Source organism: Typopeltis vanoorti, chromosome 2 (assembly GCF_054136105.1).
Source record: "Typopeltis vanoorti isolate ZY-2024b chromosome 2, IOZ_Tvanoo_1.0, whole genome shotgun sequence".
NCBI lineage: Eukaryota > Metazoa > Arthropoda > Arachnida > Uropygi > Thelyphonidae > Typopeltis > Typopeltis vanoorti.
The window spans coordinates 63453430-63469399 of NC_143550.1; the positions used below are offsets into that span (position 1 = coordinate 63453430).

The window sequence follows — 15970 nt, forward strand, 5'->3', positions numbered from 1 at the left end:
GTTATGCAGGAAGAATGATGTGGAATTTGTGGATGTGTGAAGTGAGTTTGATGGACTAAAGGACTTATACAAGAAGGATGGTTTGCATATGAATGGATTTGGTGTTCAGGGTCTGGAAAGTGTGTTGCTGAATGAAGTGAAAGTGGATGTGAAGAATTAGGGAAAACACAGCTTTTAGGGGGGGGGGGATGTTGAGTGGGTACACAGATACCAGTGAGTCAATTGAGTGTAAGAATGTGCATTAAAATGCCTAAGTTAATACTACTGGTACAATTCTAGTACAAACTAGAATTGGATAGTTTGTGTAAAGTATCAGGGGAGCAGTGGGCATAATGGGTTTTTGCACTTTATGTACACTAATACCACAAACATTCAGGGAGGAATTTTTGCCATTCGTTAGTTCATCATGGCCAATGGTTACTAGAATTAGTGAGACATGACTGACTGAAGATGATATAGTTAGTAGGATTGATTGTGAAGGGTATAGTGCTTTCCGGGAGGACAGAGAGAAAAAAATGGGTGGGTTAGTGGGGGTGGGGGAAGTAGCCAATGAACCAAAGGGAGTGCGAGTCCAACTGCAGACCAGTGAAAATAGCACATTTGAGGCCATCTGTTGTGAAACAGTGGCCAAAGGAACAAAATATACAGTTGGTTGCTTCTACAGACCAGAGAATGCAAAGATGATGGAGATAGTATGCACTGTCCAATAAGCTCAATGAGTGGAGGGCAGTTATTATTATGGGAAGGGGGGCTTCAACCATGGGAACATAGATTGGAAGGAGGAAATAACACAAGTGAAGAAGAAAATGGAATTTATACTGTTATAAGGGATAATTACCTAATGCAGCAGGTGATGGAATGTACTAAGTGTTTCAGAGTGCTAGGTCTAGTATTTGTATCAGAGAATTTGTCTATAACCAATAGGACCACATTGCCACCAGTTGGTAAGAGTGTTCATATGGTCTTGACCTGGGAGGTGACGAAATGTGAGATTTTCAGTTAAGAGGGGGGGGGGGGATATGTGGAATTACAGGGCTAGTAAGCATAACAAACTTAGGAGAATGCTTGGATTAGTGCCATGGCATATGATACAGCAATGAGAGTGCATGAGAACCAGGAGAATAAATCAAGCAGGAATTAAACAGATGAATACTATCATTAAGCTGGAGCTACAAAAAATTGTGGAGGAAATTCAAGGAGAAAGGTACCAGAAAGCACATGAGCAGTATAAAACACAGGCTAGAAAGGTAACCAGTATAGCAAGAAAGGCAAAAGCAGAGCATGAAATGAAATTAGCAGTGCAGGCCAAATCCCAGATAATCCCATAGAGTTTTTTTTGGTATGTTGCAATTAAAAGGAATAATGTTCATGGCAGAATGATTTTAATGAATGCTGATGGATATGGAGGTAAATGTATCAGAGGAAATAGTTGAATTATTAAGTGAACACTTTGCAAGAGTATATTATCCAGGTGGAGATATTGCAGTAACAATAGCGGCAAAGGCTAGATTAGATGGTATACCAGCTTGTGTTTATGTGAAGGTGCTAAGGAATTGGCAGAATCTTTGACCACATTGTTTAATACCTTTGAAATGTAAAGGGCAACCAATGTTTCTCCATGGCCTGAGTCTATAGTGGGTAGTGAAAGCAAGAAAATCAGAATCCATACTGCTGGTCACTGATTAGTTGATATGTCTCTAGGTGATTCAAGAGTTGGTTGTTGATGACCTTCTCCTCCATAATTTTTGAGAGAATAGAAGTGAGAGCAATTCGACGGTAGTTCGTTGGCTGACTTTTATCACCTTTCTTTGTGATGAGCTGAATGTGGGCCTGTTTCCGTGTTGTAGTGTAGATGCCAGTTGAACAGGATAGACTGAAGAGGCGATACAGGATAAGTGTTAGTTCTGGGGCACAATGTTTTTTTTTTAGTACAATAGGTGGGATACAATCAAGGCCAGATAACTTGTTTGTGTTCAGGTTATTAAGGATTCTTAGGATTTCCTTCTGGCAAATGACTATGGGTGACACAGAGAGAGCCGTTCTTGGTAAAGTGAAGGGAACTTTGCCCAGGTCATCAATGCAGGAATTGGAAGAGAAGAGTGATGTCAGTAAGTTGGCCTTGTCTTTTGGTGAGGTGACTACAGTACCATTGGGATGTGAGCAGTGACGTACCCAGAATCTTTGGTACTCGGGGCGGCATTTTTTTTCATGCCTCTAATCTTTCTCAGGACTCTCATATCTGCGGTCTCTAGTCTTTGGTCAAGTGTTTTACTTCTGACCCAGCTCTCAGATCCATAAGTTAAAATTGGTTTGAACACTGTCTTGTATACAGCTAATTTAGTGTTCCGACTAATTTCTTTCTTATTCCATATGAATTTATTCAATTGACTTCCCACGAAACCAGCTTTGCTGATTCTGTTGTCTATTTCTATATTTAGTTTACTATCTTCAGTAAAAATTGTGCCTAAGTAGCTGAAATGTTTTACTTGTTCCACAGGTTCTCCATTCACAGCACAGTTGACATTTTCAATGATTCTGCCTATTTTCATTGTCTTTGTCTTTTTATTGCTGACCTTCATACCATATCTATTACAACAGCTATTCAATTTAGTCAGAGAATCTTGCAGACTTGTAGCGGATTTATTTAGAAGTATAACATCATCCGCATAAAGCATAGAGCTGACATTAACATCTCCAATTTTGATATCAGGTTTAATACCACATTCCTTCATAATGTGATCCATATAGATAATGAATAACAGAGGGGATAATGTACATCCTTGTCTCACACCAGATTTAACATTAAACCATCTTCCTGTACTTCCTTCAATTCTAACTGCTGACTCACAACTCAAATAAAGACTAAGTATTGCTTGATATAATGCCCCATTGACACAATATAACTGCAGCGTATTGAATAGCTTCTCTCTTGGCACCTTGTCATATGCCTTTTCCAAATCGACAAAACTTAAATACAGATCTTTGTTATATTCCCATGCTTTCTCGACTATTTGTCGTAAAGTGAAGATCTGATCCTGACAGCCTCTATTTGGCCTGAATCCAGCTTGTTCTTCACCAAGCTTTTCTTCCACAATTCTTCTCAACCGTTTCTCAAGTATACTTGCATAGATCTTGCCAGGAATACTCAGTAGGGAAATACCTCTGTAATTCTCACAATTCAGTTTTATTTCCCTTTTTATATATGGGCACTATGAGAGCTCTACTCCAATCATCGGAAATTCGTCCCTCTGTCCAGGCTTTCTGAACTATGCAGTGCAGCCACTGTAAGACTCTTATACCACCATACTTCAGCATTTCTGGTAGAATATCATCTACTCCTGCTGCCTTTCCACATTTCAAGCCTTTGATGGCTTTTTCTACTTCAAGTATGGATATGTATTCCTGACTGCATGCCTGGTCAGTGTTTTTTATCACTATGCTGTCATCACTGCTTGTTTCATTTAGCAGTTTTTCAAAGTAATTACTCCATACTTCAAGGATATCTTTTTCTCCTGTTTTCATTTCACCTTTATCATCTCTAATTCCTTTTACAGCACTCTTTCCTCCATTCCTAAGCTTCTTCAACAACCTCCAGAATATTTTGCCACCTTCTTGATATTTATTTTCTATATTCTTGCCAAAGTCCTCCCATGACTTTTGTTTAGCTAGTTTTACACACTGTTTAGCTTTCTTACATTTGTCTCTGTATTCTGTAAGAGTAAAAGCTGACTTATTTGCCAGGAACTTTTGATATGCTTTCTTCTTTTCCTTCACTGCCTCTTTAACTTCCTGTGTCCACCAGGGAGTTCTGATTTTTTTATCCTTGCACACAACCTCACCACATGCCTCTCTGGCAGAATCAATCAATGTTTCCTTCAGAGTTTGCCACTGAATCTCCAAGGTTTGATTCCTGTTCTCAAACTCTTTCATTTTCTTTTCAATAATATTTCTGTATTTTAGTCTACAGTTCACATCTGAGAGCTGCTCAACTTTTATTCGCTTTAAAACTTTCTTACATGTTATTCTTTTCAATATGAAATTCAATTTTATCCTGCTCAAGACTAAATAGTGGTCACTTCCAATTTCAAATCCTCTGTACACTCTGGTGTCCTGCACCAGGGAGAAAACATCACTATCAAAAATAACATAGTCAATGAGACTTTTCTTATTCCTAGCCTCTTCTCTCCATGTGAATTTGTGCACATTTTTATGTTGGAACCTGGTGTTAGTAATAACCAGTCCATGTCCTGAGCAGAAATCCAACAGATATTTGCCATTATTATTAGCTTTGCTCTTTTCTCCAAATTTTCCCAAAATATTTTTGTATGTCTCACAATCATTTCCTATTCTACTATTTAGATCCCCAACAAGGACCAACTTTTCCTTTTTCATTGTGTCAGTTGCTTTTTCTAAAGCCTCAAAAAATTCCTCCACTTCTACCTTAGTAGAACCTTCTGTGGGACCATAGGCACAAATAAGTCTCATTGTCCAGTTCCCCATTCTCATATTTGCCCACATTACTCTACTTGAGACTGACTGCCATTCAAGAAGATTAGCCTCGTATTTTGTGTTGAATACTATGGCTACTCCTTCTTTTCCTTGATTGTCATTGCCTGAATATAACATTTTGTATTTATTGCTCAGAAAGATCTCACCAGTTTTGGTCTTTTTTGTTTCAGTCACCCCTATTATGTCGATCTGATACTTATCTAATTCCTCAGCTAGCTCCATTTCTTTGCCATTCAGACTTCTTACGTTGATAGTACCGATCTTTAACTCTGGTGATGTTGAGTTGGGGTTTGTTTTCAGATTTGTTCCAGTAGCTGACTTTTCGCTGTTCGCCCTGGTTCCCTGGTGAAAACAACGGGGGCCTTGTTTAACCAGGCGACGCCCCAGCCGGCATGAAATTTTGTCATGTTGTACCATCATTTTTTATTTTGGTTTAACCAATAAGAATACAATTTGGTCGGCTAAATCCCAAATTGCCAGCCCATCCTCGTTCGTTCAGTATCAAAGTAGATACCCAACAGGGTGCACCACGAGAAGGTGAGGATTGGACATTAGGTCAGAAGCCCTGGTCGGTTCTCCGCATTCCTTTAAAGGCTATGTGGAGGTCTCCTCTCAGTTATACAGCTTTGACCTTACTGGAAAAAAATCACCTCACTTCACCATAGCAAAAAGAAATGAGTGTCTATAAAAAAAAAAAAAAAACTATCCAAACCAAAACAAATTAGGATGCAATAATGTTCTTTCAAGGTTACGTGGTGATCAGCATTCATTATGAATAATTATGGAAACAAACTACCACGTTAGAGAACTTACTTTAATTAGATTAAAATAATATCTGATACTGACTTATATATCAAGGTTATCCTGACGAATACACACACACACACATGAGGGTGGTCTGAAAAGTTCTCGGCCTCGACCATAGATTGCAACACTATCGGCAAAATATTTTTTTTTCTAAGTTGGTACATCTGTCATAAGCATATGACATGTGAAATTGCAAGTCATTCTATCAAATAGTTTGTTTTATACAGCTATCTGAAGCAAAAGTGCTGTCTGTATCCCCTGAAATGAATAAAATTGAGTATCGTGCGGTCATAAAATTCTTTGTAAAAGAAGGTTTAATGCCAAAAGAAATTGATTTTAAGTTCATAAAAGTTTATGAGCACTCTTCTCCTTCATTCTTATCAATTAAGAAATGGACTGCTGAGTTTAAACATAGCCATACCAGCCTTGAAGAGGATCCATGTGAAGGACGTCCAAAAAGTGTAACAACATCAGAAATCATTGATCAAGTGCACGATATGGTATTGGATGACCCGCAAGTCAAAGTGCATGAAATTGCTGAGACTATAGGTATTTCAAAAGAATGTGTAGGATATATTTTGCATGAAGAATTGCAAATGAAAAAGCTCTGTGGAAGATGGGTGGTGTGCTTGCTCACAGCAGATCAAAAACGCACTCACATGAAAATCTTTGAACAGTGCTTGGAGCATTTTAACAAGAATAAAACTGATTTTGTGCGTTGATTTATTACTATGGATGAGACTTGGATTTACCATTACACACCAGAATCCAAATAACAGTCAAAATAGTGGAGAGAAGCCGATTGTTCAGCGCCAAAGAAGACAAAGTCAGTTCCATCAGCAGTTCCTTTAGCAATGGGATGCTAAAGGCATTTTGTTTATTAATTATCTTGAAAAGGGTAAAACAATAACTGAGGAATATTATTCCAATCTTTTAACCAGACTAGATGAAAAAATTCGTCAAAAAAGACCTGGTATGCATAAGAAAAAATCATCTTTCATCAAGACAATGCACCTGCCCACAAAAGTGTTTTGGCAATGGGAAAATTAAGTGATCTGCACTATGAATTGGTGGAAATCCAATTCCCCAGATTTAGCTCCCTCTGACTTCTATCTTTTCCGAAAACTAAAACTCCTCCTCGCTGGTCAGCGTTGATTGCAGCTGTAGAGGGGTATTTTGCAGATCTTACTGAGAACTGTTAAATTGTGAATGAAGCTATGTTATGTAATTTATTATTTTTCATTCACATTTAACATTGCTTATTAAATATTAATCATGGTTTATATAAAATTGTTTATTATTCCTTGATTAAGAATTACTAATTAAATATTTACTCAAAACCTGACCTATTATTAACTTATAAAATAATAAAATGTATAGAATCTTGTATAACTAAATATATATGGTGTAACGTAAAGTGTTATTTTATATTTAAATGTATACGTAATCAAAAAGTTGAAGAAATAGCTTAAATATTATATTGTTCTTATTTGTGAAATATTTAATGTTATGTAATCACTCATGTAGCAGTAATATAGCATACATTACATTGGCGAAATGTTTACGCTTAGTCTATTGTCATGGAAACGCACGCGTAAACAACCACGAGTGGAGTAGAACGTGGCGTTCGAACGTAAGGTGGGAGTGAAGGTCATATAGATAGAGAGATAGAGGGAAAAAGGAAAAGAAGAGGGGAGGTCATAGATAAGATAGAGAGGAAGAGAAGAATTATTATTAAGGAGGAGGAGAGAGTTTTGCGGAACCAAGATTATATAATCCTCAGGGCAGAGATTTATGAGTATAGTGTTCGGAAGTGAACCTATAAGTAGTGAAACATAAAGTTTAATGTTATAAGCGAAAACTGCTGTTGTTATGAAGAAAGGTTGATACCGTAATCAGATAAAAGGAAACTGGACAGTCAATGCGAAAATACTGATTAGTTCTAGTTAATCTGGATTACGATTAAATTCTATGTTGCCCTAGGAAAAAGTTATATTGGTTACTTGGAGAAAAGTGAACAGGAAAAGATATTAGTACCTAATTACTGTTGTTTGGAATAGTGAAGTGCGACTTACAGTAATACAGTTTAAACTATGGAGAATATTTGTTATGTGTGTTCCGCTAATGTTAATTAAGTTAATTCATAAGTGCTCTCTCAATAATTTGATGTATTGAAGAATTTGTCTGGTAAGAGTAGTTGTATAAGTTTCTCTATTCTAGCATTAACTGTAATATACCTCCGATGCTCAAGGTCTGGGAATATATTTGCTTGCAATATAGCTTACGTAGTTTATTGCCTGCTGTGAATATAAACATTGAGCTGATAGATTTGTGAAGACTGAATAAAGTGTGAAATTGTTATATTAACTTGAGATAAGAAGATTTGTGTTTTGAGACTGTGAATAGTATATGAAAGTTAGAACATTGAATTAGCATCAGTGACCTAAGAAGATGTGTCAAGTTAATTGTATAGTTCCATTTTAAAATAGAGTTCTTGTATTTGTTAACCATATCATATATTAAATGTTTTATTTTGTTGATCTAAATATTGTGTTTGCCTGAATTCCTTATTATTGCACCGTTCATAAATATTCGAATCTTGCGGGAACCCCAAGTAAAAATGATAATAGATGATTCGGCCTAATGAGATGACTGTTAACTTAATTTAGAACTGATCCTACTATTTATATAGACTAATCTAAGAATAGGGTGGCGCAGTATAAATATAAATTTCCCTACTTTTAGATCGGTGATCATTTCGTAATTAGTTGTATTATTCATAAAAGTGACTTGAAACTACATAGATTTAGAACACGACAGAACCACTACAGGGATGGGATAATGGTGCTGGAGCATCGCTGGAATAAATGTATTAGTCTTAAGGGAGATTATGCCGAAAAATAAAAATAATTTTAAAATCATAAATTGATTTTTTTCATTGTTAGGTTGAGAACTTTTTAGGCCACTCTCATATATATATATATATATATATATATATATACATACAGATTTCATTTTTATGGCTATTTAGCCTATTTTTGTTAGGAGTGCTCCTTTTTATAATATCATTGGCTCTTTACTCAAATTTTAGGGCATTACTGATGTTTTATATAGACAGATATATGAAGAATACATAGAAGGAATAATTTGGACATACCTTTGTAGGATGTTGATGGCGATATATTTTGTTTCAGTCTGAAACAAACTTCCCAACACAAAAAAATCATCAAACTGCCATACATCCAGAACACATACAAAGCCTACAAATACATTTTCAAACACTCTGACTACAAGCTGGTGTTCATCACAAACCAAAAATTGGCAACACTTCTAAAACCTACAAAAACTCACACACACAAAGAAATACTAGAACACCATAATGTGGTTTATAAACTTCCTTGCCAACAAGATTGTGATGTCACCTACACAGGTTCTACTACTAGATTTTTTATGGACAAGACTACAAGAACACTTCCATGACTGCAACATCCCAATTCCAGAACATTTAAACAATTAAAACAACACAACAACAAAAAGAAAAACACAATACAAAATAGAGGAAAAACAGAAATAGAACTCAATGCCCTTGAATTGAAACAAACAAATTGAGAAAGCCATAATAATAATAGATATACAAGAAAACAAAACAATGCATAGAATATCGGAAACGATAGCCATAAAATGTGACAAAAACTCAATAAACGTCCACCAGCCCTACATAATCGCTGAAAGTTGCAAGCTCCATAACATAAAAATTAGGTCATGAATCTGACTAATAGAAAACAACACAGATACACCAATCCGGCATGACATAGCCTTCACTGTCCCCATTAGCTCTGAAAGATGACGCGTTGTGAAAACGGCTCACACTCCGTTACTCCCACCCCTGATCTTATCCCCCCCCCCATCATATCCTTCTCCTTCCCCAAAAATTTATGTTTTTCACTCCCCTTCCAAAGTATTCTCTGCTCAACTTTAACAATAGAAAAAAAAACCGAGTTTTTCAAAAAATTCACATACCTCTTGCCTCACCAATAATTCTCCCATATCTCTCTACCTCCACATTTCCAATCCCCCTTCCTTGAACAGCAGATGAATGTGTATAGCCATATGCTGAGATGCCGCTGAATAAGAAGACAGCCAGCAACATCCTACAAAGATATGTCCGAATTATTCCTCCTATTTATTCTTCATATATCTGTCTATATAAAACATCAGTAATGCCCTAAAATTTGAGTAAATAACCAATGACATTATAAAAAATAGGGGTACTCCTAAACAAAAATAGGCTAAATAGCCATAAAAATAATATTTACTTAGAGGAGTAACATGGGAATCTTCCCAGAAATAATACCTTTATATATATATATATATATATATATATATATATATATATGAATACAGTCTAAAGTGGGTCATGCAAAACTGCTTTGATCAACCAGTGCTTGTAGCCTTACCTCTGGTAAAACAAAAATAAATTGGTAAAACTATATCAGCAGTTGCTAGTTAAGGGTTTCCCATAGTCCTGTTATTTTAAGTTTTATTTTTTGTCTGAAAGCCACTAGGTCATTATCAAATTAAATTTCTATTCTTCCTGGTATTCAATATGTGGGTTATTCCTGTGTGAATAATTGTTTAAAGTTCTTTTTCCAGATGCTATGTGATTTGTTGATGAACAATTAAAATGCTTGGGACATTTAACCCATAATTTTGGTTGAGGGTGGGTTGATGTCAATATTAAGTTATATCTTCTAAGGTACCATTAACAGCATCAATGTACCTAGATCTTGTTCACCCCCCCCCTGCGTCTTTTTCTGTAATCCTCATATAATTATTATTATTTGACAACTCCAGGGAGTCTAAGACTCATCGAGGGAGGGCACCTACTCTACAGCTCTCAACTGCATCATTTACACCAACATTATCTAATGTCCACCACTAATATTTTCACAGACAATCGCAAACATCCATGCCCACGATGGGATTTGAACCCACAGCCTTTTGCTGGAGAGTGGATACGCTAACCACTCAGCCAACCAGGCTGAAAAAAAATGTACATTTTATGCCACTGAATGGGCTTGAACCACCAACCCTTCGGTTACCAGCCGAACGTGCTAACCGATTGCCCCATGGAGGCCTGCTAAAACAAAAATTTCTTTTAATGGATTATATTGCTATTACATGACACCTCCAGGGAGTCCAAAGACTCATCAAGGGAGGGTCCTACTCTACAACTGTCTCCAACATTCAATCCACCAATGAACCACAACTACACCAACAGCATCTACCACCCACCACCATTACTATTTTCACAATCACAAATATTCATTACTTAGATCAAGGGGATATTAAATCCCACATTGTTTTCAAACCGAATAAGAAACTCAAAGATTGGAATCAGAGAGTTTCATGCTGAATATAGTATAATAAACTATAAAAGTATCGGCGATTACTAGCGTGAGCTAATGTAAGTAGTCCTAGTACGTAGTACAATCTCGGGCAACTCGCAGCAAAGGTGGTATAGTTCTGATCGCTATTCTTGGTATTTTCCCATAATGTAAAAACACATTTCTTATTTCTTTTCGTTCTTTCTACTATACCTGTTGGTATTATTAATTTGGTCTAGCTACTCACTGATGAAGCCTCAATAAAGGCTGAAACTGGTCTAGGTGGTGACCTCCCACCATAATGTAATAACAGCATACATTTCCTAGGAAATGTGTTTTTACATTATGGAAAATACCAAGAATAGCGATCAGAACTTTACCACCTTTGCTGCGAGTTGCCCGAGATTGTACTATGTACTAGGACTACTTGCATTAGCTCACGCTAGTAATCGCCAATACTTTTATAGTTTATTATACTATATTCGGCATGAAACTCTCTGATTCCGATCTTTGAGTTTCTTATTCGGTTTTAAAACAATGTGGGATTTAATATCCCCTTGATTTAAGTAATGTTTATATCACCGAAGTGAAGCCTATTGGCTCTTTATATTTAAGTAACAAATATTTATGCCCACAGCAGGAATCAAACCAGCAGCCTTTTGGCTGGAGAGCAGATATGCTAACTACTCGGCCAACCAGGCCAGCTATTATATTAAACACTTGCTTTGCTAACCATTACTCTCCCATTCTGTTTAATTAATCATATCACATGAAACGAGTCTCACTAAAACATTCCTGAATACTAACAATGTCAAGTTCTTTCTTAATAATTTCATTGTTAATATGACTACCATTGATGAGATCTGTTTAATTCACCAATTTTTCTCAGAATTCCCATATCTGTGGCCTTTAGTCTTCGATGGCTAGATTCAAACCAATGTTAAGGAAAGTTAAAAGTTCAGTTAGAAATAAAACAGTTGAACGTTCCTTAAGTGAAACATGGTTTGAACATTGTCGTGCACACTGCTAGTTGATTGTTTGGATTAATTTTGCTTATTCCATATAAATATATTCAACATACCGGCTTCTTATATTATCTAATTCCACATTTAATTATAAATTACCGTATTTGCCGGCATATAAGACGCACTTTTATCCTTTGAAAACAGGTCTGAAAAAAAAAACAGGGTGCAACTTATATGCCGATACTCAGTTTTTTATTGCTTTCATTTGTGGAAATTTTCTCTGTTCTGAGTTACGTGATTTCTTTCTTGCTTCCTTGCAGTGTGTGAGAGCATTCCAGTTACGTAGAGTTCGGTGGATGAGCATGCACTGTCATCAATGATCACAGCTGTTATATCGCAGATCTGCCGTTAAATGTTCTCTAAATTTCTTGGCAAATTATGGCTGAAAAACGTCGGCATTGTTACAATATTGCATACAAGCTACACGTGATTGTGTATGCTAAAGAACATGGAAACAGGGCTGCAGAGACATTTCGAGCAATCCCCAAATGATAAAATGATAAGAACATGGCGGAATCAGGAAGAGGATCTAAAAAAAAGCAAATCATGGTAAATATAACCTACGAAGTGGAACTGCAAAATGGCCAGAACTTGAGGCAGAACTGAATACTTGGATTTTAGACCACAGAAAAGTGGGACTGAAAGTCCCGCTTTTCTGTGGCCTGCCCTTCTGGTATAGGGTCAGTTCATTCTCACAAAACAGAAGATGTTACAAATAAACTCAAGGAATTGAAAACTTGATTAGCTGTAATTCCAGGAGGTCTAACTTGTCAGCTTCAACCTTTAGATGTCTGTATTAATAAACCATTTAAGAGATTTATGAAGGAGAAGTGGATGCAGTCTTAAATTTTGAGGTTAAGCCATCAGGAAGAAGGCCTAGCATTTTGCAAGTTTGTGAGTGGGTCAAAGCTTCATGGGATGCTGTGAAAACTGAGACATTGGTTAAATCATGTAAGAAGTGTGGCATTAGTAACACACTGGACAGTACAGAGGACAATTTGTTGTATGAGGACCCAGATTCTGATTTAGAAGAGGTTTCAAGTGTCTCTTCATTTAGCCCAGAAATTCATCTCCAGAGCTAAATGAAAGACACTTGAAACCTCTTCTAAATCAGAAAGTAGACCTACTTATTACTTTATATTTGAAATAGTGTAAATTCATTATAATATTCAGTGCTAAAGTTTTTTTCCTAAAAAATGTGTACACAAAATGGGGTGCATCTTATATGCTGGCAAATATGGTATATTTAAACAAATGGAAATATTTTATTTGTTCTACAGATCTCCAATTGGGAATGCATGGTCTTTTTTTTACTGTTTTCAAACCAAACTTATTTAAGAGTCCTGACAACTTTCTGTAACTGGATTTATTTTAGAGTATAACAAGATATGCATAAAGTAATAAGCTGAGTTGGACATCAGGTTTAGTGCCATGTTCTTTCACAATGTGATCCACATAGACCTGATTTTACAAACCTCTTCATGTTTTTTCTCGCATTCTAGCAATTTAAACATAATCTATGTATTGCATTGTAGAGTGTCTCATTTACCCCATATAAATAGCATTTTGAACATTTTTTCATTTTACTTTTAGAAATTATGGACTTTACAACTATGTGATAAATAACTCTTTTAATTTCACCGAAGTTTCGATCTTCATATTAAGATCATCATCTGGAATATATAAAAATATACAAGGACAAGCTGAGTTACATTACACAATGTAAGCTAAAGAAACAATGATTTGATCACCGGTTATTCTACTGGCATGGCCTCTGGTGAAAAAAATAAAATTACAAATTAATTATTTAGAAACTATATGAAAGCTAAATTCTATTTAAGATAACACGAGAAAAACATTCTTTCATATAGACAGTCTTCTTTCAGTAACAATGATGTTCTATTTTTAACATTACAATTGTCATTTTAGATTTAGGATTATCTTCAGTCCTGTTTATAGTTAACTCTTAGAGAGAAAGATTCTGTGGGTAGAATATGTGCCTTCCATATGCTTGGGATTTTTAGACCATCATTATTGTTCAGATTGGGGTGGTTATATAAGAATCTCACAGGCTTCCTTAAATTTGCATTCACACCATGTTTTGGTATGATGTAAACAACTGGTGCTTTTCCAGTCAATTCTATGTAAAATGTTTAGGTCATGATCAGAAAGGCCAGCACACCATAGTTATTATATTTAATGTGTCGTTTATGTTCCTTTTGTCAGATCGGAATTGTGTATCCTGATTCCCCTATATATGGTATATTACAGGTGCAATAAAAACGGTATACTCCAGGGTGGGCCAGCGGGGCGATTGGGTCTTTGGATGAGTTGAGTAAGCTTTTTAATTTTGCAGGAGGTTTAAAGGTGGCGCTGAGATTGTATTTTTGTAGTATTCTGTTTATTTTATCTGATGTCCCTTTAATGTAAGGAATGGTTATGTAGTCTGGTTTATCTTTGTTATTTATTGAGGTCTTGTAGAGAATTTTGTTAATAGTGTTTTGGCTGTAACATTTTTTAGAAAAGTGTTGCTGATAACTTGAGTTTGGAAGCTGATGGACATAGTAATAACTACAGCCGATAAAGGAAGTGCCACCGTTATTCTAAACCAAACCACTTACTTAGAAAAAATGAATCTGCTGGTCTCTGAGAATAGTACATACCAATGTGTTAACTATGACCCAACCAATAGAACAAAAAAGAAAACAGAGAAACTAATTAAATCAATGTTACAGACCATATAGAAAACTGGCATCTCTTACCTGCTCCACTAAAGACCAACCACTTCCCCTAGACCTACCTGGTGTATACCAGGTCCCTTGCAGCTGTAAGCTGTCCTACTTTGGCCAAACAGGCAGGATAGCAAACATCAGAATTTCAGAACACAAGGACTACATCCATTTTCACCAGTATAGCCACTCTGGTCTTGCAGACCATGTTCTGGATACACGCCACAGAATACGGTGGAAAAAAGCCACAATAATATACCACAGCAAGTTCAAATTTGAAATACTTTTCATGGAATCAGCCTCAGCCCTAAGAAACATGCCAAACCTCAAATTTGGTTGCATGAGACTGCCCCAAATTTGGGAGACGTACATCAAGAAACCTTCAAATCAACAGCCAAGAATACCTACATAGCCCGCTAAGGGGCACCATGAGGACTTTTAGGAGAAACAATAGCTTCCTTGCTTCCTCCTCATTTACTGTGTGTAGTGTCTGCATCTTTATGTTAAGTTCCTTTGAAGATGGCAACGTCACGTTGCAGAAATATTGGAAATATAGATTAAAGTTTAATTTATATTCTAGTATAAGTTGTGAATTTCTTAAGTTAATTAATAATCATGTGTAACCAAAGCATAAGCCTTTATACGAGAATTGTAAGATCTCCTTATTAACGTGCATGTTTCTATCATATCTTGTTTCCTCCATCTTAAGCTTTGAATACTATATTCTCACAATTTGTTCTTATATATATACAGTTTCATTGGCCAGATATCTTAGTTGTCCTCCAATGGATTGTTGGCAATCACTCCATCTTCACAGAAACCAGGTGACCACAGATAACCACAACTAATGTTATGAGCCAAATGAAGTGCCTTGGGGGCAGGATAAAATAATGATTGTAAGAGAAATCTAACAATGCTGCTGGTGGTGGTGGGGGGATTCATAATTGAGAATCAATTATAATGCCTTGGGGGGGGGGCTGAATAAAATTATGATTGCAAGAGAAACCCTAACAATGCTGCTGGGGGGGGGTGAGATTCATAATTGAGAATCACAATTACTGAGTTATTCTGTGTGTGTGTGTGTGTGTGTGTGTGTGTGTGTGTGTGTGTGTGTGTGTGTGTGTGTGTGTGTGTGTGTATTTCTTGAATCTCTAGAAATCAGAAACAAGCTTTCTGATTTCTAGAGATTTGTTATAGTGAGCTTTTAATGTAAAAATAATACTGCAGCCAAACTATGTTACCATTAATGCATTTAATAGTTAAAATACTTACAAGCTTGTCATTCAGTTCTCCATAAGTCCTCAAGCCACAGAAACAGATATAATTAGTCGGATCAACTATAAAAAACATTAATCATATTAAATTATTTCATTAATTAAGAAATCATTACAACAAAACTTATTGCATGATTAAATAATTAATAATCAAAAATGAATGTTCACAGAGCTGTATATATAGTGAAGTTCAAACTTTACCTTTGACAAAAAAAAACCCTGCCAATTATGCTTCTAAG

At 36.1% G+C, this 15970-nt stretch overlaps 1 protein-coding gene across 8 annotated transcripts in view; it reads right to left on the bottom strand.

The window, feature by feature from the left end:
- Positions 1–15970, bottom strand: part of LOC150109091 (phospholipase D1-like) — a 584228-nt gene that overhangs the window by 30069 nt on the left and 538189 nt on the right. For 6 of the 8 annotated variants that reach the window (XM_090411563.1, XM_090411593.1, XM_090411586.1 and 3 more), the window contains one exon: positions 15730–15794. The exons of 1 other annotated variant lie outside the window; for it this stretch is intronic. In XM_090411563.1, coding sequence (XP_090267689.1) covers positions 15730–15794 — 65 coding nt within the window. Of the gene's footprint in view, positions 1–9336; positions 9468–15729; positions 15795–15970 lie in introns of all 8 variants that reach the window. One more of the 8 variants, XM_090411599.1, reaches the window with a different exon arrangement.